The 23,671-nt window shown below is 49.0% G+C and overlaps 2 protein-coding genes across 2 annotated transcripts in view; one reads left to right on the top strand and one right to left on the bottom strand.

Annotated features, from left to right (window-relative positions):
* Positions 1 to 980: 980 nt before the first annotated feature.
* Positions 981 to 4,377, bottom strand: 42sp43 (P43 5S RNA-binding protein). The gene is made up of 9 exons (XM_056288685.1): positions 4,183 to 4,377; positions 3,933 to 4,033; positions 3,751 to 3,844; positions 3,559 to 3,647; positions 2,717 to 2,790; positions 2,411 to 2,491; positions 1,990 to 2,219; positions 1,592 to 1,645; positions 981 to 1,391 (listed from the first exon to the last, which is right to left on the bottom strand). Exons 1-9 carry the CDS (start codon positions 4,309 to 4,311, stop codon positions 1,152 to 1,154), a joined length of 1,092 nt encoding a protein of 363 aa, XP_056144660.1. The 5' UTR covers positions 4,312 to 4,377; the 3' UTR covers positions 981 to 1,151.
* A 9,240-nt stretch (positions 4,378 to 13,617) lies between these two features.
* Positions 13,618 to 23,671, top strand: part of LOC130119790 (disintegrin and metalloproteinase domain-containing protein 11-like) — a 36,141-nt gene continuing 26,087 nt past the window's right edge. Inside the window, exons 1-4 of the mRNA XM_056288386.1 lie at positions 13,618 to 13,667; positions 14,111 to 14,184; positions 14,642 to 14,832; positions 23,483 to 23,559. Coding sequence (XP_056144361.1) covers positions 13,618 to 13,667; positions 14,111 to 14,184; positions 14,642 to 14,832; positions 23,483 to 23,559 — 392 coding nt within the window. The remainder of the gene's footprint in view (positions 13,668 to 14,110; positions 14,185 to 14,641; positions 14,833 to 23,482; positions 23,560 to 23,671) is intronic.

Below are 23,671 nucleotides of genomic sequence, written 5' to 3'. Positions count from 1 at the left end.
TGCTTTTATTTAACATGTGCACTTTGACAAGCAAGGGGCGGCACGGTGGCGCAGTGGTTAGCGCGGTCACCTCACAGCAAGAAGGTCCTGGGTTCGAGCCCTGGAGTAGTCCAACTTTGGGGGTCGTCCCAGGTCGTCCGGTGTGGAGTTTGCATGTTCTCCCCGTGTCTGCGTGGGTTTCCCCCCACAGTCCAAAGACATGTAGGTCAGGTGAATCGGCCATACTAAATTGTCCCTAGGTATGAATGTGTGTGTGTGTATATGTCGGCCGTGTGAGATAGTCTGGCGGTCTGTCCAGGGTGTCTCCCCCCGCCTGCCGCCCAATGGTTGCTGGGATAGGCTCCAGCATCCCCGCGATCTTGAGACCAGGATAAGCGGTTCGGAAAATGGATGGACTTTGACAACCTCAGAGCAGAAAAGCCTCGTGCACCCCGTGATCTTTGTCCCTCCCCAGGTTGGGAACCGCTGATGTGAACAGGCTGTTTGATAGTGTGGGCTTGAGGCTGCAGCATCTATAGAGAACGACCTTGGGCAGAAGTAAAAGGTTCAGCACTGACAGGTACCTCCGTGTTGGAGCTTCATTGATGCTTTTTAAAGTATGCGGTCATCTCTGCCGTTAGGGCTGGGAAAAGGCTGCCAAAAGGAGCATGACAAAACAAGTTCCAGGACATTAGTCACACGCATTGATACAAGTCAGTTAACCGTGTTTAGACACCTCTAGGTGTAGGAAGTGACTGTTCATATGCAGTTTTATGTGACCGAAATGTTCAGAAATGGTCAAAGCAAAAGCAGCAGGTTGATATACGAGTGCATGAAAACTGATCATTTAAATGCATCTTGATCAGTATGTAGCCGTTACCCATTTACAGAACTCGTGAGATTATTGAAGTACCACCAAAAACTTTATTAAGTTGCTTGTTCCATACATGGTGACAGATTTACAGTACTCTGTCTCAAAGCTTTGCATTCAAGCACTGAAATATTGAATTACATTAACACCAACATGTTCAGTCATGTTAATGGCTACAGCCATTTCAGGACAAAAAAATGTCAGATATCCTCAAATTACAGGGAACGATTCCAAAAGCTTGGAATAATCGATTCGAACTAAGATTTGCAACAAAAAAAAATTATTCATGTCCACGTTTTTTTTAAGCGGAAGGTTTACAGGGCAAGGTGGGTTTGATGCTAAACAGGTTACGCAGGTTCACTTCCGGGTCAACGTTGCGCGTCAACTTGCGCTCATTGAAGAGGCTTAAGAGGTTGGCCTCCACTTTGGCACGTCGGTGGATGCGCATGCGCAGGTCAAAGAGGCGACGCAAGTCTTCCTCCACTAGCGGCGTGCGACGCCCACTCACACGTTTCTGCAATAACTTGGACTGCAGGCGCTTCTGAGAAAAAGCAAGTGGTGGAAATCATGGTAAATTTAACAAGGTACTATTCCAGCTGATATGACATAAGCACAAAACAAGTTCAAAGCGTGGGTCAACTGATAAAAATCAATAGCACCCCACCAGCTACTGTCTCTTTGGCACAGTGGTGTGATGGACCCCCGTCTCATCTTTTCACAGTATACCAACAGCAGGCTTACCTGCAAAGCTGGGGTGATTGGGTCATGATGACGAAGGTGTCTAGTCATACTCTCCTGAGAGAAACAAAGCCATAAATAGTCCAATCTTAGACAGCAGCTTTTATTGCAACTGAGATCTGTTAAATATTTCATGTACTCAAAATTGTCAATTCATGAACATCCAGTAAGTCATATGTCTAATTGGACTTGCAATATTATTTCATGTAAAAAGAGAATTGCTGAAGGCCATTCAGTGCGTAGACCACATCACTGGCACAAACTGAGCAAGGAAATGCACCCTACACCAAATACTGGAAGTCATTTCACTGAAACTCAGAGGAGCGTCTAAAGTGCAGCAGTTCTTTGGGGGGGGGGGTGCTAATTTCAACCACCACCACAGAGAAAGCCAGATTACATACCCGCATAGCAAACATGCGTGGGCAGTCAGGGAACAAGCAGCTGTATTTGAGGTGCTCCAGGTGCACCTTGTGGATGTGGTGCTCCAGATTGAACGTCGTTGAGAAGAAAGCAGAGCAGCCAGACTTGGGGCAGACCAGCACTGGTTTATGTGAGGTGTGGGCCCGCTCGTGTCTGCTCAAAGAACCCGCTTTCTTGAATACCTTCTGGCATGCTCTACAGGTGAAGGTTACTGGAAAAATAAGACAAGCCATACTGTTTGTATCAATTTGGAAGGATTTGACAAGGGACATATACTCTTGCAAATAAGTCACGCTGAAATGCTGATCAAGCTGCATTACACTTTGTTAATTTATATTAAAAAAAAAAAAACCCAGCTCTACATCCTGGGTATAAGGAGCCAGAGTGGCTGTTTGCTCTTACCTGGGTGTTTTGCCATGTGTTTTTGAAGTTTCCCCCAGGTATATTCAATAAAATTGCAGTTGGCCTTTTGACAGCGATACCCTACAAAGTGAAACCACATGAGCCCAGTGTGAAAGCATCACCAAATTGGGAGACTACCACCATTTTTCTAATTAAGCTTTTTCACAGATTTAGTTCATGGAAGAAAAAAAATCCTGTCACAATATAAACTTGTATTAATAATATTACATGTGTATGCAGCCATGACCCTTTATTGATATTCTGCAGGGATGAAAGAACCCGTGCCAGACTTGTCAATGGACCAACCTGCATGCTTTTTCTCATGGGCTTTTCGGGCAATGTGGGAGTCAAACATGGCACCGCAACCATCCTTTGAACATCTACGCACAACACCAAATACAGAAAGAAGAGTCAAAAGTGGCATGCCCACTCATGGCTTACCCACACCTCGTTATTACCCGACAGCAAAGCTTACCCTGCAGCAATGATGGAGACCACTAATTTCTACTCAAGTACACCCTTTCCTACAAATAAGTACAACTACAGTGACGTCATTGGTTCACAGCATTATGGTACAGGTTTCTGTAAAGCAGTGGTACACATTCATGCATCATTGTATCTCATTCCAGCCAGAATTCAGTCGACTCTGCATAACTGTAGTCCACTGACTTCCGGTTTCTACTGCAGCGGTCGTACCAGTTTTCTGTTTGTTGCCGTGTGGGGCTTATTATGATACTCATCCTCATAATTGTAGACGTAACTTGATACGTACAACTTGAAACTTCTCACGCGTTTGCTGGTAGGTGCAGGTGAAAGTCTGTCGACAATTAAGTGCACGTCGTTCACATTTATCCATGGTAAATCTTGCAGGCATCGCGAAAAATATGCCATCGTCAATAGCACACGCCAACAAACAGGAAACTGGTGTGACCGCTGCAGTAGAAACCGGAAGTCAGTGGGCTACAGTTGTGCAGAGACCCGGTTCGCTGACGTGTCCTCTTTCAATGTAAGCTATGCAAATCTATGAGATCAGCTGGTGTGGAGTCACGTTAGAATGGAAACTTGTATATTCTCAGCCCTCCGTGGCACATGGTTCGAGTATCACTGCCGCAAAGTATGCCACAGAATTATACTTCCGCTGTGCATACCTGAAGTTAGCAGTTACGCCATGCTCCTTCATGTGCAGTTTCAGGAGTCTACGTTTCTTGAAGGTCAAGGAACAGTTTGGTTTACTACACTTGAGGACAAAAAAACACCAAGAAGCAGTTTGACAAACGAATTAGGCCCCATTAAGTTGCAGAGCTGTGACATTGTTCTTCAGCGCCACCATGTGGACAAACCTTGAACCACCGGCCCTTCCCGTGAGCATGCTGCACGTGCTTCTCCCGACAGTGTGCGTTGAAGAAACTTTTTGGGCAACATTGGAAGGAGCATCTGCTGAACGACAGGATAAACATACGGTAGCCGTGTGGCGGGAAGAGGACCAGAGTAAGAGGAAAAACAAGAAGCTGACCAATTTTACATGAATGCCTTGACGCCGGTGTGCTGCACAGCGTGGCGCCTCAGGTGGGCTTTCCGGGTGAAGCGACGACCGCAGTTAACAAACCTGCATTTAAACGGGCGCTGGGATGGAGAGTCAGTATTGGGTTTTGTTTTCCCCCACGAGTAATCTAACTTCACGTTTAATACACATTTAAAAAAAAAACACTACACAATTTGAGCCAATTAACTTTTGAGTTCTTGAATATTAACGACAATAAGCTGTTCCTTACCGCTTCGATATGCGCCTTCTCGTGTTCTCTCAGCCTCCACTGGCGCGTAAACGTCGCCCCGCATTCGGCTTGTGTGCAGTTGAACAGCTGGAGCCCCGGCACGCTCCAGCTCACGTTCATTTCCGCCATCACCAACAACGCTTCTTACTTTTCTTCAAAAAGACGTCGGCGTTTTGCTAACCCATTTTTTATAGCTTCTCGGCAATGGCAAAACGCTGCGGTAGGGTGAGCTAATTAATCAGTGTTGCCATCAGAGCGCAGCCGGTGAGACTTCCCAGGTGGACGTCATCACCTTGATTAATTACCACACACACACTCAGTTTGTTTGAAGACGTGTGATACAGCTTGTGTCCAGCAGAGGGCAGCGTGTCGCTATCAACCGTGTGTGTGTGTGTGTGTGTGTGTGTGTGTGTGTGTGTGTGTGTGTGTGTGTGTGTGTGTGTTTTCGTACTTGTATCTTTATGAGAACCAATTCTGAGTTTTTAAGCATCACAGTAGGGACACATTTGCAAAGTGAGGACATTCTGTCTGGTCGTCACTTCTTTAAGGGTCTGTTTTAGGGTTACGATTCGGGCTTAGGGTTAAGGTTAGAATTGGAATTAGGTTAAGAATGGGTTAAGGTTAGGGTTAAGGGCCAGTGAATGAATGTAGTCAATTTATATATCATATAATTATAGTGTAGGCGTGACACTCCGTATTGTTGTGACATGCCGTGTTGTGCACATGCACACATGCTTGCCTCCAGTATTCTGTTTATTACTCCTATTTATTTTACTTTTGCTCGTTTCCTTTTTTTCTCTTTAAGTGATATACTAGAACTAGAAGTTCTAGAAGCTATTGTAAACCGGAGTTGAATTCCTTGTGTGCATAAGCACACTTGGCCAATAAAGTTGATTCTGATGAGGGGTCCTCATAAAGGTGGAAATACAAGTGTGTGTGTGTGGGGGGGGTAAATGTATAGGCACATAAAACATCAAGGATGGGAGATTGTGAGCTCGTTTATTGTGACTTTTTTGTAATCTCAGTTGTGGATGTTTTGTGAGCATTTTGTCAAACGTCTGTCAGTGGGCTTCACAGCATTTAAATTCAACATGGACTGCACTCACTAGTCTGCTATGAAGGCAGTCACAGGTACATGTTTTGCTATGGCTGATAAACTGTCAATTATATGTCATCTCATCACTGAACCCCTCATCTAAGATGAAACATCCCTGGCCTCATTGCCCAAACCTGTTGTGTAGATGTTGCTATAAAGATCAGATTTTTCCACTTTCGGTGTGGGAAGATAGCGGGGCAAATTCACGTTTGCAGCGGCCTCACCCAGTACCGTCCTTGCAGTGTCTTTGTCCACGTCTGCATTGAAGTTTTGTCTTCGTTTGATGGCTGGGAGAGCTGGCTCGGGATCGGCTTGGAGAGCTTGATCTGCTTCATCTTGTGGGCCCAAGGAACGCGACCCCGCCTGAAGTTGTGACCGAGGAGGTAACAGGACGTGGACGCGAGGCAGGCTAAGCTAACTGCTAGCCCATACAGACCTGCAGTTCCGGGCGGTCTGGCGGCGGCCTCACCTGGCGTTGACTATTGTACTGCTACACCCAATGTGACGCTTGTCCTATATTAGGTTTTTACAGCCAGCTAAACTCTCCCTTGCATCGTATCCTCCAAGGAACAGAGCAGTGTTGAATATGGATGGGATTCAATACCAAAGAAGTATGAAACTGAAAATAAACATACAGAAAGGCATTCATCAGTATACAATAGAAAATAGCTTACTCAATCTAGAGTTACAGTTATGATAAATAATCCTTTATTTTTCAGGAAACGAACGTAAGTAAAAAACTAAAATTTTTCTTTGCAGGAATAAAATGTAAGTTGTAACTAATCAGGTATCACACTGAACACTGTATTTATGCTAGTATCAAAAGTATAGCCTGAATACCATCATTAAAATGTCCTGTCATACGTGTTACCAAAATTATATAAACTGTAGCAAATATGTAAAAATAATTCAAAATAAAGAGTCTAGCAATGATGGGTAATAGTTTTACTTACAGATATTGCCACTCAAAGGGGTAGAAAGTCGGTGATGGCTAATGATGGAGCATAAAAATTGCTGCACTGAAGACACAATTTTCTTTGTTGTCACATGAAAAGGAAGTAGCTGAAACCGCAGTATTTAACTATGCCACTAGAAGGCAAAAGACTCTAAAGATAATGGAACTATGCCCCTAGTGGCAGGAAGGCTCTAAAAATAAAGGAAACCGTTCCATTACACTCCCCGTCTGGCATTATTTAAAATGCCACAATAAACATTTACATAATCTAATCTTCTGGAGACAACACTCTGCGATGATCTGGAGAAAGTCTTAGTAGTCTTGTGACGGGTAAGTGACCTCCACTTTCCCGACTACTCAATCTTTGCTTGGGAGAGCCTTCACAATGACACCCGTTGCCATTTATTTCTTTTTATTTGCTTAACCTTCAGATGAACAGTGTCCCCTTCCTTCAGGTTTGACCTATTTAGCTGCCACTTTTGACGTCTCTGAAGTGTGTTGGGATACTCTTTCTGCCATCAAGCCCAGAAGGTGTCAGCAAGAACCAGATCCCTCTTCCATTGATGCTTAAACATGTCGCACTTGGTGAAGTCTCCAGAAGGAGGTAAGGCTACATCGAACTTCTGGGTGGGGAGAGCTGCAGGGGTCGGGATCAGAGGTGCTTCTGGTTCAGAGGAGACAGGCACTATAGGTCTTACATTAATAATAGCTGTGACTTCAGCCATTAATGTTGTCAGAACCTTATGAGTCAGCCTAGAGTGTCCAGCTTGTGGGAGCATTGATTTGGAGATTCACCACACAATATCTATCATGCGGTCCCACGTGCCACCCATGTGAGATGAGTGGGGTGGGTTGAACACCCCAAAACATCTCTGTTCGAGTAGGTAGTCTTCCACACTTGTCTCAGCAGGACTCGGAGGATCCAGTTTCAGTTCCCTGGATGCACCAACAATGTTGGTCCCACAGTCAGACTGCAGCTGCTTAGCAGGGCCTCTGATCGCGAAGAATCTGCGAGTGCATTGATGAAGCTAGAGGAGCTCATAATTTCAATCACCTCGATATGAACAGCTCTAGTGGACGTGCACGTAAACAGAACCGCCCATCTCTTAATGTTGGCTTGTCCACCTTTCGTACGGCGTGCAATGACCTCTCATGGTCCGAATACACCAAGCCCAACATAAGAAAATGGAGGATCAATCTGTAAGCGCTCAGCAGGTAAGTCTGCCATGATTTGCTGCTCCGTTCTGCCTTGTAGCTTCCTGCAAGTCATGCATCTGTGGATGATGCTTCTGATAGCTCTCTTTGCTCCTACTACCCATAAACCACTTGCTCTTACAGCTCCCTCAGTTCGGTGTCTTCTCTGATGCTTTACGGCTGCATGATGGTGACAGATGAGCAGTGTAGCAATGTGATGCTTTCCTGGGATTAGAAGAGGGTTGACTTCATGTCTCAGAAACTTCGACTCTGTAAGGCGTCCTCCTACCCATAGTAGGCCATTGTCATCAATGATTTGGTGAAGCTTGCAGAGGGAACTGTTAGATATTAAGTCATGTTTTGCCATTATGCATTTGATTTCTTTTGCATATGCTTCACGTTGGACACATCTGATGACTGTGTGCTCTGCTTGGATCAAGTCTTCATCTGTGAGACTTGTCTTACAGAGGTGCCAGTCTGCACAACTTATGTCATCTTTGGACTTAATGAAGCTTTGATGAGGATGGTCCACTGTGAGAAGCTCTCAAAGTGTGCTGAACCCAAATGACTTGTAGACATTGTAGTGGCAAGCACTGTCACCTTAGAGCGAATTTCAACATCTGACAACAGGGTGGTTTTGAGGTCTGGCCCCGAAAGCAGCACGTCGTTAAGAGACACTCCATTAAACTGTGCACTCGAGTCAAACACCACACGAATTTTACCAGGCTTCTGTGGGTGGTAGACCCCGAAAGTGCGAAGATACCATCTCTCTTTATCTTTGTCACAAGGTGGTGCCAGCTCTGCATGATTGTTATCAAGCATTTTCTCCATGAACTCGAGAAAGTGTGCTCTCATGTCTTCCTTCTTGTCCAGCTGGCGTCAACGAGACATAAGCCGCTTGTAGGCATAGGGTCTGTTGTGTGGGAGTAGACATCTGGGGCTGCGAAACTGTAATGGGGCGACCCAGCTGTTAGTTTCACCTTTGAAGACTCCTTCCATCTTCTTCAGAAAGAGCATGTTTTCGACAGATGGCGCAAGCTGGTTGTCGGTATCAGTGCAGCGAAAGACAGTCTCTCCTAAACTCTCTTCAGTTGGTCTTGAGTATGGGCTTGAATCTTGAAGTTGATGGGGAGTGGCTTTCGAGTAATTCAGACTGAAGTTCTCCTTCACATTGATGCGGCCGTCACAGGGGGTGAAAAGGCTTGGGCGTCCATTATCTAACACATGCGTTTTTAGAGCACTCAGTTGGCTTGTGAGCACTGCCGAGGCACACATCGCCTATGATAACCCAGCCCAAGTCGAGCTTCTGTGCGTATGGGTCGTTGTCTCTGCCACTGAGCTGCTTTCTCACCTTGTGAGCTCTAAGAAGGTTTCGTCCAATGAGCAGGAGGATGTCTGCATCTAGGTAGAGGGGCAGTATCTCAGCAGTTATTGACCTCAGATGGTGGTGGTGGACATCAGGAATCAGGAACACAAAAAAGTGTTCCTGATTCCTGATATCATCACAACTGACATCCATACCTGACTCTGCGAGTGCTTTCTGATGACATGTAGCCATCATATATCTGCAGAATGACGAGTGGTCAGACACTGGAGAACGTTTAACAAGTTTATTGATTGGAACAACAGAACTCTTTGTTTTTGTTTTTGTTTTGTTTTTTGGGGGTTTTTTTTAACAGAACTCTTTGTATGTAACTGGCAGACCGACTGCTGACGTACTTCCTGTAGCAGTAGTAGGCGGTTGCCTTAGTACGGTGGCTGTTACATGTCAAAAATGTGTTGGAACAAATACAATGTTCTACATCCTTTCTCTTTAGCTATGCTTCCAATACTAAGAACACAAATAATACTCTGCAGGAAAGTATAACAATATAGTCCTGGCCATTACAGCTAAGTATGAAGTAAAATGAATATGAGATCAAATGTATCCAAATCCTAATGTCTTGCTGTATGCATATAAAGAAACTTTTTTTTTCAACAGCCCCTCTGATTGTTGTCCTTATACTGTTCATTGCATGTATTTTCTGTTTGGCTTACAAACGCGGCCTGCCCGTGCTGGGGGATGGGCCATCAACTGAGTTCTGGGTGGGCTGGAACGTCTTCTGAACAGTCTCTTTTTCACTGGCATTTCGCTGCAAGTTTTGCTGAGGGTGCCTCTCATGAGAGACGGATGATTGTTGTGTCCATGCTGGTCAGTTGGTTGTTGGAAAATGATGCTAGGGTCACTGAGGTCAACCTGTGGCGGTGGTGGTTTCAAGACAGGAAGAATGTGTCTCTTGTTTCTTCTGTACTCTTTCCCTCTGATTGTATGATGTAAGATCTTGGTTCTTGACAGATGTTTTTTACTGTACCCATTTGGTCAAACCCTTGTGGAGTCTGCAACCTTACTACATGTCTCCGGGCCAATGGCTGAAGGGGTCTGCTGGATCTGTCATAGCAAGTCTTTTGAGCATTGCGGTTTTTTTGGGGTTTTTTTTGTTTTTTTGGGGGGGGGTTGTAAGCTGTGCCTTGATCATACTGCTGTTCTTGGCAGCTGGAACCAGCAAAGTTTTGTAGATGGGGAGGGTGGTACGTGTCCGTCTTCACATAAGTCGTTCAGATGGTGAACCAAGCCTTTTACCTGTCGTTTTTGATAGGTTGATGCTAGGTCCAACGGTGTGTAGGCACGAAAGTAGACGTGATTGGTTGTTGCGTCAGCCAGTAGACTGCGCGGAACCTCGAAGCGCACTGACTGCCAGACCAACAGACAGAGAAATAGTTGGGGCGAATTAAGTTAACGTTAGTTAGCTAGTTTCGTTTAGGAACAGCGGGTGATTGACGTTAGATGCAGCTCGGGCCTTCGGCCCTCGCGCGCATTCACTCGTGGGGGGTTCCTGAGCCTGCGGCCTCGCTCCTTAGACGCAGCTCGGGACTTCGGCCCTCGCACCTTTACTAACCAACTTTATGTCAACGTGGATTGTAAAAAAACACACAGCTAAATAACTATAAAGCTAGCGTTGTAATCCGTGACTTCATATGTAATCGGAGGACCCCGAGTCGATGATTCGTTTGTTTCAAGTCAGTGCGCTTCGAGGTTCCGCGCTGTCTATTGGCCGACGCAACAGCCAATCACGGCTACTTCCGTGCCTACACCCCGTTGGCTCTAGTATCAACCTTTTTGATACCTCTGCCTGATCTGATTGAGTCCCGTGTACCGACCTTTTTGCCCGATTAAACCTTTTTTGACACCCCCCGTTTTTTGAGCCGTCCCGGTCGCTGCTCCAACCCCTCTCTGCCGATCCGGGGGACGCCCAGACCGATCAGAGGAGGCGCTAGTGCAACGACCAGGACAAATACCCACATTCGACTTCCCACCCGCAGGCACGGCCAATTGTGTCTGTAGAGACAACCGACCAAGCCGGAGGTAACACGGGGATTCGAACCGCCGATCTCCGCGTTGGTAGACCGCTACGATACGCTACGGGCGCCCCTTTTTGGAACTTTTACTGCCAGTGTCAGTCTGCTTTGTGGGTCCTTCGTCATTGTAAGCCTGGTAGTCGTTTTATGTTCCTCTGCTTGGCTCAAACAGCTGCAGGGACGCAGATAAATGATGTGGGTATACTCGTTTTTTACATTCTGACTAAGAGTTACAATATACCATCACCAGATCTGTTTTTGTTGGTGGAGTCTGAATGACGGGTTATAAATTGGGCTCTTGAACGTACACAGCAGCCGTTCTGTCTTCCACACTGTCTCCCATGGGCCGTTATAGTCGTCGAGGTGGGGATGAAATATTTAGCAAGGCTTGTCAGAATGCACAGTGTGCTTCCATTAGTGGGATGTACTGCAGCGGAGGACTTAACTGCTTCAAGGAGGCCAATATTTTTCTGGGCTGAGACGGTAACGTATGCTTGAAGTTTAACGGTTGATGTATTGCCCCCTAGAAACTTGGCCAGGTCATCGATTGGCCCTATAGTGGTCTTTAAGAATCTCTTGTACTGGCCTTGTGGGTATTGTGACAGATCAGGAAAAACTTCATCAGCATCACCCCCCCAACCCCCAACAATCTCTCTCTCTCTCTCTCTCTCTCTCTCTCTCTCTCTCTCTCTCTCTCTCTCTCTCTCTCTCTCTCTCTCTCTCTCTCAAATGCAAATTGCTTTATTGGCATGACCATAACAAAATACCGTATCGCCAAAGCATTGTACAAATAACGAATGTTAACAAATATACATGACAATAATATATACATATAATACATAAATAAAAAGGCAGCTTAAAACTGAGGCCTGATGCAGATCAGCAAGTCATTCTGATTCCCTCGTGTGGCGGCAGGCAGAGATAAACTGTCCTGCCAGAATGCAACTGTCTTTCATTTCCCCCGGTATAATTTGTAGTTTTCTGTTATCTGATTTAATAAATGGTGGGTGTTTATTGTTGAATTTTGGGAAACAATTGTTCCCTGATTAGTTTAAATTTTGGGTACTGTATGAGGAAGTGCTGCTCTGTCTCTACAGCAGCTCCTCCACAATGTTGGCACAGTGGCTCCTCTTTTGGCAGCCATGTTTTCTTCTATCTGCCTGTTTCTATGGCCAGGCTAGGAGCACTCAGACTGCACTGTGTTAACATGTTTCTGGGTTTAACATCAGTCACTGTGGTTCGGTAGGTTCCCAGTCTTTTTAGGGCCAGATAGCATTGCATTTTACTTTGTGTGTGTGATTTTGTGTCCCAATAGGTGAGGTACTTTTATTGCTGTTGTGTTATAATTTGATTGAATCTGATAGTCCTGGTGTCAGACTGGTCCTGAGGCAGAACCCTGCTTGGACTGGAACGGAGCGTCAGGACCAGCTGAGTGAGGTGACCTTTGTCTTTGCTCACCTCTTGGCTCTGCAGGGCTTCGTGGTGGTAGGAGTGGGGGTCACTTGCTTTTAGATGAAGCCAATATTTAATCGATTGTTTTGGGATTTTCAGTAATAATGGAAATTGGCCCAATTCAGCTCTGCAGGCATTATTAGTTGTTGTTCTGTACACCTGCTGGATGCTCTTACAAAAGTCAGTGTGTGCATTTTCAGTTGGATGTTTTCCCCCATTGTTCAAAGTTTAGGTTTGTTTGTGGGCCCCACACTTCGCTTCCATAGAGCAGAATGGGTTCTTTAACTGATTGAAGTAATTTGAGCCAAATTAAAATTGGAATCTGAATGTGAATTTGTCTTTTGATTGCATAAAATGCTCTGCGTGCTTTCTCTCTCTCTCAGTTCCTTGACTGCTGGTTTGAAATTTCCAGTGGGTCTTATTTTCAAGCCTAAATAATTATATGTTTATTGTTATATTATATAATTATATTCTGGGCGGCGCGGTGGCCTCGCAGCAAGGTCCTGGGTTCGAGTCCCGGGGTAGTCCAACCTTGGGGGGGGTCGTCCTATGTGTGAATTTTGCATGCCCCCCCCCTCGTATCTGCGTGGGTTTCCTCCGGGTGCTCCGGTTTCCTCCCACAGTCCAAAGACATGTGGGTCAGGTGAATCGGCCATATTAAATTGTCCCTAGGTGGTGTGTGTGTGATGGCCTGGCGGCCTGTCCAGGGTGTCTCCCCACCTGCCGCCCAATGACCGCTGGGATAGGCTCCCTGAGAGCAGGATAAGCGGCACGGATAATGGATGGAATAATGGTTAATTATATTTCAAACAGTTTTCAATGATATGTGTCCCAATTGTAAAGTGATATTTGTTTCTCTGACATCTGGATCTTTTTTAAACGTATCATTGTTTTGGTCTTTTTGATGTTCATTGCCAGGGCCCTGGTCTGACAGTAACATTCAAATATGTTCAGACTATCGCTCTCTCGCTCTCTCTCTCGCTCTCGCTCTAACATTAGTGTAATATGTCATTGTACTATATTCCCAATACTACGTGTGTTTTGAGTCACCATCCAGTCAGTTTCCTCTATCCCGTATCTCGGCACTGCATCCAATGGCTCCTCTCCGTGGTGAAATGACAGCAGGGACACACGCAGATGGATCGCGGACTTCATCTTTTAGTCGGCGCAGTCATTAAAAGGCTCTACCTTTTTCATCGATTTGAATGTGAAAACGAACTGTTAATCTACATCCTATTACCTACATCCTGCTTCCTTGCGCACATTACGCCGAGCTGACGCATACTCGCGCGTCCTTCCTGCGCAGAGACCTGCATGGCAACGGGAGGATGCTGTGTGAGAGATGAGGGAGGGTACCACCGTCCCACGTGTCCTCATCACCGCAGACCCAACGCAAGTCTCTTCATCTTCCATCCTCCGTTTCCGCATACCGCAGATTCGCGCACGCACACACGCACGCACGCACGCGCACACACATACAAACACACACAAACACGTAAAACTCACCCCTGACACCCATGCACACCCGCGCAGCCTTGAATACGTGCGCCCTCCCCGTTTTACTATTTCTTCATACTATTACAGATCATTCTCCAGGCCTTTATTGATCAGCTCTTGCCATATGTTTCTTCTTCTTCTTTTTTTTTTCTTCTGATATGCAAATCCCGATGATCGTACTGCTGGCTGGAAGCGGAGCACGGAGATGAGAGGACGATCATCGTCAGATGTTTAGCCGCCTTATTTGAGTCTTTAGACATAATTTATACCGCGCATCATCGCCCCCCCCCCCCCATCTGGCATCTATGACATTTTGACGCTGTCGACGTTCATCCGAGGGAATATGTGAAGATCATGCTGGCAGTGTTGTGCTTGGTCTTTGCTGCAGTGGGCGAGAGGCTTGCGGTTTCAGGTAAGAGAGAGAGAGAGAATGGGGAGGTGTAGAGAAAAAAAAGAGAGAGGGAGAGAGGGGGGATACGCACTCGTTTCCTTTCCAACTTTTACCCCGCTACTGTTAATCACATTTTGCACCAGCAAACACTCCCCCCCCCACCCCCCACCCCCTGTAGTTGGCGATTTTACTGTAGCGGGGGGCATCTCTGGTGCCAAGTGTGAAGTCCGTCTCCCGTCACAGCGCAGCCGATGCGGTACATTTGCTGCATCGACACGTTTCCGCCGCAGCTCTTCTTCGCCGCTACAATTTTAGCACAATTCATAGCAGCGCTTTAATCCAACTAATCATTCAAACTGTTCGTCTCTGAACGCGGAAGAAGCGCCCCGTGGCCTCGCTGATGAGAAATGTGGCTGAATTGTGTTGGGCCTGTTGGCTCCTTAACTCGATGTGTGCCCCATCCCGCGGACAGGTGGAGAGGGGAGTGCGGCTGCGGGGCAGGATGCGGCTGCGTGGGACTGGCTGGCGCCGCCGGGGCTGCACGACGGCGGGGACACCGCGGCCCAGGTCACCTATCCCGAGCGGCTGGTGCAGCGGGTCGAGTCCCAGGAAGAAATGGCTCACCGCCACTTGGATACCAGGGTGAAGAGTAGCACCGGAGACGCCTCGGTAAGTTACGAATACACCTTTGGTTCTCCTTGCCCACTATGTCCTGTTGTCAGTTCTGCCTAGGTGTTTGTATGTTTTGTTTTTGTGTGAGAGTTTTTAATTATACTGGCTGCAAGCTGATTTCCCTGTAAGGGATAATAAAGACACGTTGACTTTGACTTACACACTTCACCACGTCCCCACCCTTGTTTTATTATCATAGTAGGAAGCTCCATTGTGAAATGAAAGGATATTACAACATGGTGTTGCAGGGATCACTGTCATAGACTAGTGTAGAGGTTCTGTGTGTGTGTGTGTGTGTGTGTGTGTGTGTGTGTGTGTGTGTGTGTGTGTGTGTGTGTGTGTGTGTGTGTGTGTGTGTGTGTGTGTGTGTGTGTGTGTGTGTGTGTGTGTGTGTGTGTGTGTGTGTGTGTGTGTGTGTGTGTGTGTGTGTGTGTGTGTGTTGTGTATATTTGTGGCTTTAGTGAAGAAGCTGCATATCCCCATATGGGTGTGACTGTTGTGAGAGAGAAGCCTTGTTTCTGATGGGAACCTCCTTTCCAGTTTCTGTGAAGCGATGCTCAGCGCTGGGCTGCTCACACTGCTCCGGCTGGGCAGGGACGACGGTGCAGGGAGGTGGCTTTGCTGCAATCTTGGATTTTGACCCACTTAGGCCTTGTCTTTGAAAATTCCTTTAAATGTCCACTTTTAGATAATGCCAGTTTTACTGAACTCAGAAAGGCCAGTCTGCAGAGAACACGCAAGGGCTCAAAGAGAATTTGTCGCTGGCAATATTTTCATGTACACCTTGGTGGCATGTTACCAGTTAGCGAATTCAGTAACTGGGACTTAGGAACAAAAAAAAACAAAAACCAAAAAACTCTCTAATGTGTTTGCAATGCTGAGGCTGGTGCACCGGATGGACTTACACCAAAGAGCAGAAACACGTGCCTGAGTTTGACTGTGTGCGTTTAGATGCCTCCTTTGCCACAAGCTTGGCCTCTTCCTGAAATATTCAGATATTATATGTCCGCTTATCAAGCTCCTGACTCATCCATTATTCAGGGATGTGTTAAAGTATGTCCCCTTCCATTATTAAACAGGTCTTTGTGACACGCACTGCACTACCCATTCACCCTACATACCTCTCTCCCCCCACTCTCTCTCTCTCTCTCTCTCGCTCTCTCACTGTGAGATGAGGTGATGTTCTTAAGGGAGGAAGATATTGGACGGTGCAGTCGGGTCACAGCACACACCACAGTTAAACATACTGACACTAGGTTCAGGCCGAATGAGCATTTTGTCTCTGGAGGGAAATCTGAGAGACAGAGTGTAGTCATTAAACAAAGCCTTAAATGGGCCTATTACATTTAATTGGAGTGGTTAAAAGATTTCTCTTCTTGCTAACACCTGCCATGTGACAGTTTTAAAACATTTAAGAAGCTGAAATTGAATGAGGAGGTGCACAGGCGTCGGGGCGAGCTTAACTTCTTAGCTAGCAACATGTAGCTACTTTAAGCTAAACCTGAGTCGAGGGTCTGTTTTGGAGAAATATTGTATCATAAAAGACATGTTGACAGCCACGTTGCTGGTCATTTTACACCTTGTATATTGGAGCTGAAGGTTTGTTTTAAGTGGCCTCACTTTTTTAAACGGTGCAGCAGAGATGGACTGGGAAGGTGGGTGTAGATTTAGATTGGGGGATTACGTGAACAGCAGGAGAGCAACGTGTTTTATAGGTTCACCCCCATCTGGTGAGCATTTAACCCCGACATCCCCCCTTTTTTTCTCCCCAATTGTACTTGGCCAATAACCCCACTCTTCCAAGCCGTCCCGGCTGCTGCTCCACCCCCTCTGCCGATCCGGGCAGGGCTGCAGACTACCACATGCCTCCTCTGATACATGTGGAGTCGCCAGCCGCTTCTTTCCCCCTGACAGTGAGGAGTTTCCCCAGGGGGACGTAGCGCGTGGGAGGATCACTCTATTCCCCCCCAGTTCCCCCTCCCCCAAGAACAAGTGCCCCAACCGACCAGAGGAGGAGCTAGTGCAGCGACCAGGACACACATCCACATCCGGCTTCCCACCCGCAGACACGGCCAGTTGTGTCTGTAGGGACGCCCGACCAAACCGGAGGTAACACGGGTATTCAAACCGGCGATCCCTGTGTTGGTAGGCAACCGAGAAGACCGCTACGCTACCTGGATGCCAGCTTAACTCCGAGATCTATCTGCTACACTGAAGTGGATGGCTGACTAGGCAACCCAACACAAGGGTGAAAAGAAAACGTTCCGGGGTTGAAAAATTTGAATAAAGTTAGTTAATTAATTAATTGATAAAGTGCACCAACATGCCAAGAGCCAGATGTGAACTTGGAACAAGTACCTCCTGTTATACATGGTGTCCACCCCAGCTCTCCTTCACCAAGTGTCTCCACATTAGGATTGTTGTACAGATGTAAAGGATGTGAAGAGTTGGATTAAAGGTGTGTAAGGATAAACTGCAGTGTTCTCCACAGACAGAGCACTTGGTTTTTATTATAGCTGCAGATTATAGACAGGGGTTTCTCCTCCACAGACTGAGCTTGTCTGGAGCCGTCAGATGGGATGATTCCTGAACGGTGACGTGTTTCACTGTAAAGACCAGTGATTCACTGCCACCTGCTTCCTCCACGCTGAATAACTGGAGGATGCCGCCGAGATGAACGTGATGCTGGCAGTGTTGGTGCTGACGGATAAAGACGCTTATTTGGTCTGCAGTAAATCTTTCTGTCTCTCAGCCAAAGCAACTTCTGGCCCTTCTCTTCCCAGCGCTCACACTTTGGCAGTTGTCCATAAGGGGACGTTGGGCACAGCACCAGCTAATGAAGATGGAGCAGTAAAACTTAATCTTTCTCCTCCCCACCTTCTGTCAAGCCGCCCTCCATCCATCTCCAGAATGAAACCTCACCTTGGTTCTGGCAATACTCAGTCAAGCCAACTGGACGTGGGACAAATGCAAATCAATGCAGAGTTTATCAATCACAGTGTTTCAGCTGTTGAAATGCTTATACAGTGCATGCCAAATTTGTTTTTGCTAAATTATTTACTGAGCTTTATTTATTTATTTCTGATTTTTCCCCTTTTCTCCCAATTTAGTGGCCAATCGATCCCTATTTTAATTCAAACACCCACCCTCGTACTGCATGCGTTCGCCAACTGCATCTCTCCGGCCGGCAGTCTCGAAGGCGACTCCAGGCCGAACCACTGCTTTTTCCGACACACACAGAGACGCATTCATGTGACGAACACAAGCCGACTCCGCCCCCCTCCCGAAGACAGCGTTGCCAATTGTTGCTGCTTCACCGAGTCCGGCCATAGTCGGATCTGACGAGACCGAGGCGCGAACCCCGGTGGGCAACTGCATCGACACAAAGCCGATGCTTAGACCGCTACACCACCGCGGACCCCTACTGAACTTATTTTTAAAGGTATTCTGGGCAGGCACGTGGGAAGATATTTTAAGTAGGGGGCGCTGCCAGCTAAAACAAAAAGTATTGTGGCGAGCCGGCATGGAAGAATTAATCGAGAGGCAGAGATCTCTTTTTAATCACAACTCCTGTGCCCCATACACCACACGAGCCCGGAAGTGCTCTTTTATTCACGCCAGCCAGAACGGACCAGAACTGACAACAACATAACGAGTCCACCCCCCCCCCCACATGTCCCAAGTCGCGACATTAGTCCCAGCCACGGTCCTACAGTCAGTTAGTCAGTAAACGGTCTCCTATTTAGCAGCAACACCACATCATTAAAACACGATTTTTAAATCTAACATTAAGTCTCATCAGCCATTGCGCTCCCCCAGCGCAGAACCGCCGACAGTCAGAGCGACCGCCTCCCCCGGTCGCTACAGTATGACGTTGTGGTGGACACGTATTGGGGACAGAATTCAACCCAGGAACTAAGGGTTAAGTCATGGTTGCCCTGGCAGGTTAACGCAGGGTTAAGTTATGGTTGTCCAGCCAGTTTTCTGGGGATTCTTGCCACCTCCGCTCAGTCGAGCTGTGGGTTTTGTTTGTCTCGCTGATTTACCGTTGATTAAAGAAAGTTGCCTACACGGCTAAAGTGTGAACCTACGGTCTTCTCCGTTCCTTCGGCTCTACACTGGTGACCCCGACGTCGGTTTTCGGATAAGTTTTCTGAAACCACACACATTATGGCTACGAACGCCGTTGCAATGAAACTGCCGGAGTTTTGGGAGTCTTCCGCGGCTACATGGTTCGCGCAGGCTGAGGCACAGTTCGCGCTCAGAGACATAACAGCAGACGAGACCAGGTACTACTACGTAGTGGCAGCGCTGGGGGGCGCTACGGCTTCCAGGATAAGCGTTTTCATAACCAACCCACCGGCCGATGGTAAATACGCCGCACTTAAACATATCCTCCTTGAAACTTTTGAACTGTCAACAACGGAGAGAGCACGTCGCCTCTTCGCAATTCAGGGCTTGGGAGATGGCAAACCATCGGAGCTAATGAGCAGGATGTTAAACCTACTGGGTCAAGAAAAGCCATGTTTCCTGTTTATGGAGCTGTTTCTGCGCAACATGCCGCCCCACGTCCAGACTGCGCTCGCTAACTCCACCATCACTGATCCCCGTGAGCTGGCAAAGGAGGCTGACCGATTCTTCGTCGCTACACAACGTTCCTCCCATGCCGGGGTGCTGGCTCCTACCTTCACTGGCCCCCCGCCGACATCGCGGGCGTGGCCCGACGGTGGCGCCACAGCGTCAGACCGCTACAAGCCCTCTGGACTCTGTATGTACCACGCTCGATTTGGTGCGAAAGCTAAACGGTGCCGTTCCCCCTGCAACTACAGGCCGACGGGAAACGAGAGGGCCAACACTCAGTAGTGGCCATGAGTGTTGGCGATACGAGCAGGCTACTCTTCATCCTCGACACCATCTCCGGTCGGCGATTTCTTTGTGACACGGGCGCACAGAGAAGCGTGCTCCCTGCTACTGACGTCGACATCATGGGCGGGGAGCGGGGCCCCCAGTTGGCGACGGCTGACGGCAGCCCTATCCACACCTACGGCGTGCGGTCTGTAGAACTGTGTTTTGGTGGACAACGTTTCACGTGGGAGTTCGTCATGGCCAATGTAACGCTTCCCCTCCTCGGAGCTGATTTTTTGTGCGCTTACGGTTTGCTAGTGGACATTCAGAACAGCCGTCTGGTCGATGCCTTAACCTTCTCCTCCTTCGCATGTACGCGGAGGGAAGCGGCCTATGCAGGTCTAGCCAACTCTCTCTCAGAGGCAGACAAGTTCAACCGCCTCCTCGCTGAGTTCCCTGACCTCACCCAGCCTACCTTCTCTGCACCTACCGCTAAGCATGGGGTGGAGCATCACATTGCTTCGAAGGGGCCCCCGGTCTACGCCAGAGCCAGGCGTCTCGACCCCGCCAAACTCGCCATTGCCAAGTCTGAGTTTGAGCACCTGGAACGCATGGGGATCATCCGCCGCTCTGACAGCCCGTGGGCGTCCCCACTCCACATCGTCGCTAAGCCAGATGGAGGTTGGCGCCCATGCGGGGACTACCGCCGACTAAATGACGCCACCACGCCCGACCGCTATCCTGTCCCGCATATCCAGGACTTTTCTGCAAACCTGTCTGGCAAATGCGTCTTCTCAAAAGTCGACCTGGTCCGTGGTTATCATCAAGTTCCCGTGCACCCCTCAGACATCCCCAAGACAGCGGTGACTACCCCATTTGGCCTATTTGAATTCCTACGAATGCCATTTGGACTCAAAAACGCGGCCCAGTCCTTTCAGCGGCTGATGGATTCAGTGCTCCGTGGCCTTCCTTTCATCTTTGTCTATTTGGACGACATACTCATCGCCAGCGCCTCCGAGGAAGAACACCTGTCCCATCTTCATGCCCTCTTCACACGCCTCAGCCAGCATGGGCTGATCGTCAACCCGGCGAAGTGCCGGTTCGGGCTGACAGCCATTGATTTCCTCGGGCACCGCATCACTGGGGACGGGGCAGTCCCCCTGCCCTCAAAGGTGGAAGCGGTGGCGGCCTTTCCGCGCCCCCAAACAGCTCGTGCGCTCAGGGAGTTCATCGGGATGGTGACATTCTACCACCGCTTCATTCCCCGAGCCGCCTTTATCATCCGGCCACTGTACGAGGCGCTGAAAGGCATGTCCCCCAACCAGGCGGTCGACTGGACAGCAGAGCGGGACCGTGCGTTCACCGAGACTAAAGCTGCGCTCTCCCAGGCTACCCTGCTAGCGCATCCTTCACCTACAGTGCCTATTTCCATAACCACGGATGCATCGGACTATGCTGTTGGTGCGGTTCACGAACAGTGGGTGGGGGGGGCTTGGCAGCCTTTGGCCTTTTTCAGTCGCCAGCTTACACCCCGAGAGCGCAAGTATAGTACTTTTGACAGGGAACTCCTCGGTCTCTGGCTCGCCGTCCGGCATTTCCGTTTCCTGCTAGAGGGCCGCGAGTTTACTGCGTACGTGGACCACAAGCCCCTCACGTTTGCCATGTCCAAGACGGCCGAGCCATGGTCCGCTCGCCAGCAGCGACAACTCTCCTACATTTCGGAATTCACTACCGACATCCAGCACGTCGCTGGTAAGTCTAACCAGGTAGCTGACTGCCTCTCTAGGGCAGTGATTGGAGCGGTCCACCTAGGCCTTGACTATGCACAGATGGCCGCTGACCAGGCCACGGACCCGAGCATCCTCCGTCTCCGGGCCTCCGACACGGGGCTCCGCCTGCAGGACGTTCCTTTCAGCGACACAGGTGTCACCCTCCTGTGTGACGTCTCCACAGGACAGCCCAGGCCCATCGTCCCGCACAGCTGGAGACGCCCCGTATTTGAAGCTGTGCACGGCCTCTCTCATCCAGGCGGTAAGCCATCCGTGCGCCTGACCTCTGCTAAGTTTGTGTGGGAGGGACTTAAGAGAGACGTGAAAGCGTGGGCCGACTCGTGTGTTGCCTGTCAGCGGGCTAAGATACACCGCCACATTAAGGCGCCCCTGGAACGCTTCGCAGTGCCGGAGAGACGATTTGACCATGTCCACGTCGACCTGGTTGGTCCCCTACCCCCCTCCCAGGGGTTCACCTACCTCTTCACTGTGGTGGACAGGACTACGCGCTGGCCTGAAGCTGTTCCCCTGGCATCCACGACGTCTGCTGATGTGGCCCGGGCTTTTATTGGGTCGTGGGTCTCACGTTTCGGTACGCCTTCCGACCTTTCATCTGACCGCGGGCCACAGTTTACCTCAGAGCTATGGAATGCTGTGGGTGAGGCTCTGGGCGTCAAGCTTCATCGCACTACCGCCTACCACCCTCAGGCGAACGGCCTATGTGAGCGCTTCCACCGGTCCATGAAGGCTGCGCTTCGGGCTACTCTCAAGGACTGCAACTGGGTCGACAAGCTCCCATGGGTCATGCTGGGCCTGCGGACCGCCCCGAAGGAAGACCTACAAGCCTCCTCTGCGGAGCTGGTGTACGGCACGCCGCTGCGAGTCCCAGGCGATTTCATGCCCAATGCAACGCGTCCCTGGTCAGCTGTGGACCAACGAGCCTCCTTGCTGGACGGGGTCAGAGCTTTCACACCCGTCCCTACCGCCCAACACGGCGCGCCGGTGTCCCAGGTGCCCCCAGGTCTGCAGTCAGCGGACTACGTGTTCATCCGTCACGACGCACACCGCCCCCCTCTGCAACCCCCTTATGACGGCCCCTTCCGCGTCCTGGAACGGGGAACTAAGCACCTGGTGGTGGATTTTGGGGGCACGGCCGAGCATGTTTCAGTGGACCGAGTTAAACCCGCACACCTGGACTTGACGCAGCCATTGGAGTTAGCCCAACCTCCTCGTCGCGGTCGTCCCCCGGCTCCGCCTCCTCCCCCCGTGGAGGCCCGAGCTGCCTCTTCTGCTCCTCAGGCCGACCTCCACAGGCCCGCGTCAATGCCTCCCGGAGACACTCCGGCCCCTGTTATCCGGAGCCGCCGCGGGGGGACGACAGGCCGTCCGCGCCTGCCTGACTTCGATTACTAGGGCGAATTCTGGGGGGGCTCATGTGGTGGACACGTATTGGGGACAGAATTCAACCCAGGAACTAAGGGTTAAGTCATGGTTGCCCTGGCAGGTTAACGCAGGGTTAAGTTATGGTTGTCCAGCCAGTTTTCTGGGGATTCTTGCCACCTCCGCTCAGTCGAGCTGTGGGTTTTGTTTGTCTCGCTGATTTACCGTTGATTAAAGAAAGTTGCCTACACGGCTAAAGTGTGAACCTACGGTCTTCTCCGTTCCTTCGGCTCTACAACGTCATGTTTTGTTTGTAAGGTGCGCGTGTAGCAGATTTGGAATGGAGTGTTTACTCACTTTATTATTTAAAATGTACATTTCACGCAGCCCTAGCCCACTGTTTAAAATAAAGGTATGTTCTATTTTTTTGTCATTTGTACGTTAGGAAAAGTTAGGCATACTGTTTGGCCTAAGATGTTACACAGCCACCTGCCACTACTGCGTGGGGGGGGGGGTGCACCCACCACTAGGAGGAGGGAGCTGCAGCCCCCCCCTTCTAATGATTCTGCGACTTTAACGTAGTGACATATTCTCCAACAATGTGGTACTGACTGGTTGATTCTGAAACGTGTCTATGTCTCTGTGTCTTTCAGCCAGTCCACTTGGCCCAGAGTTGTTTCCAGGTGGAAGCCTTTGGACACAACTTCACTTTGGACCTGGAGCTCAACCAGTCAGTATCTTTAGCCCAGATGTATCAGTTTAACCTCTGGTATCTGCTTGCTTCAGTAAACGTTCTTCACCACTGAATGCACTATGAGCTCTTTAGCAAACACTCTGTTATG

The sequence above is a fragment of the Lampris incognitus genome, chromosome 10, assembly GCF_029633865.1.
Source record: "Lampris incognitus isolate fLamInc1 chromosome 10, fLamInc1.hap2, whole genome shotgun sequence".
Lineage (NCBI taxonomy): Eukaryota > Metazoa > Chordata > Actinopteri > Lampriformes > Lampridae > Lampris > Lampris incognitus.
Note: the sequence above shows the minus strand (reverse complement) of the source record. Positions and strands in the feature narration are given on the sequence as shown.

Excerpts from the sequence above, each read along its gene's own strand:
- 42sp43 (XM_056288685.1), bottom strand. The coding sequence starts at position 4,311 with ATGGCGGAAATGAACGTGAGCTGGAGCGTGCCGGGGCTCCAGCTGTTC. Across the intron at positions 3,845-3,932 it reads ACCGGCGTCAAGGCATTCAT|ATGCTCCTTCCAATGTTGCC; the intron begins GTAAAATTGGTC and ends GTCGTTCAGCAG. Across the intron at positions 2,220-2,410 it reads ACACATGGCAAAACACCCAG|TAACCTTCACCTGTAGAGCA; the intron begins GTAAGAGCAAAC and ends TTATTTTTCCAG.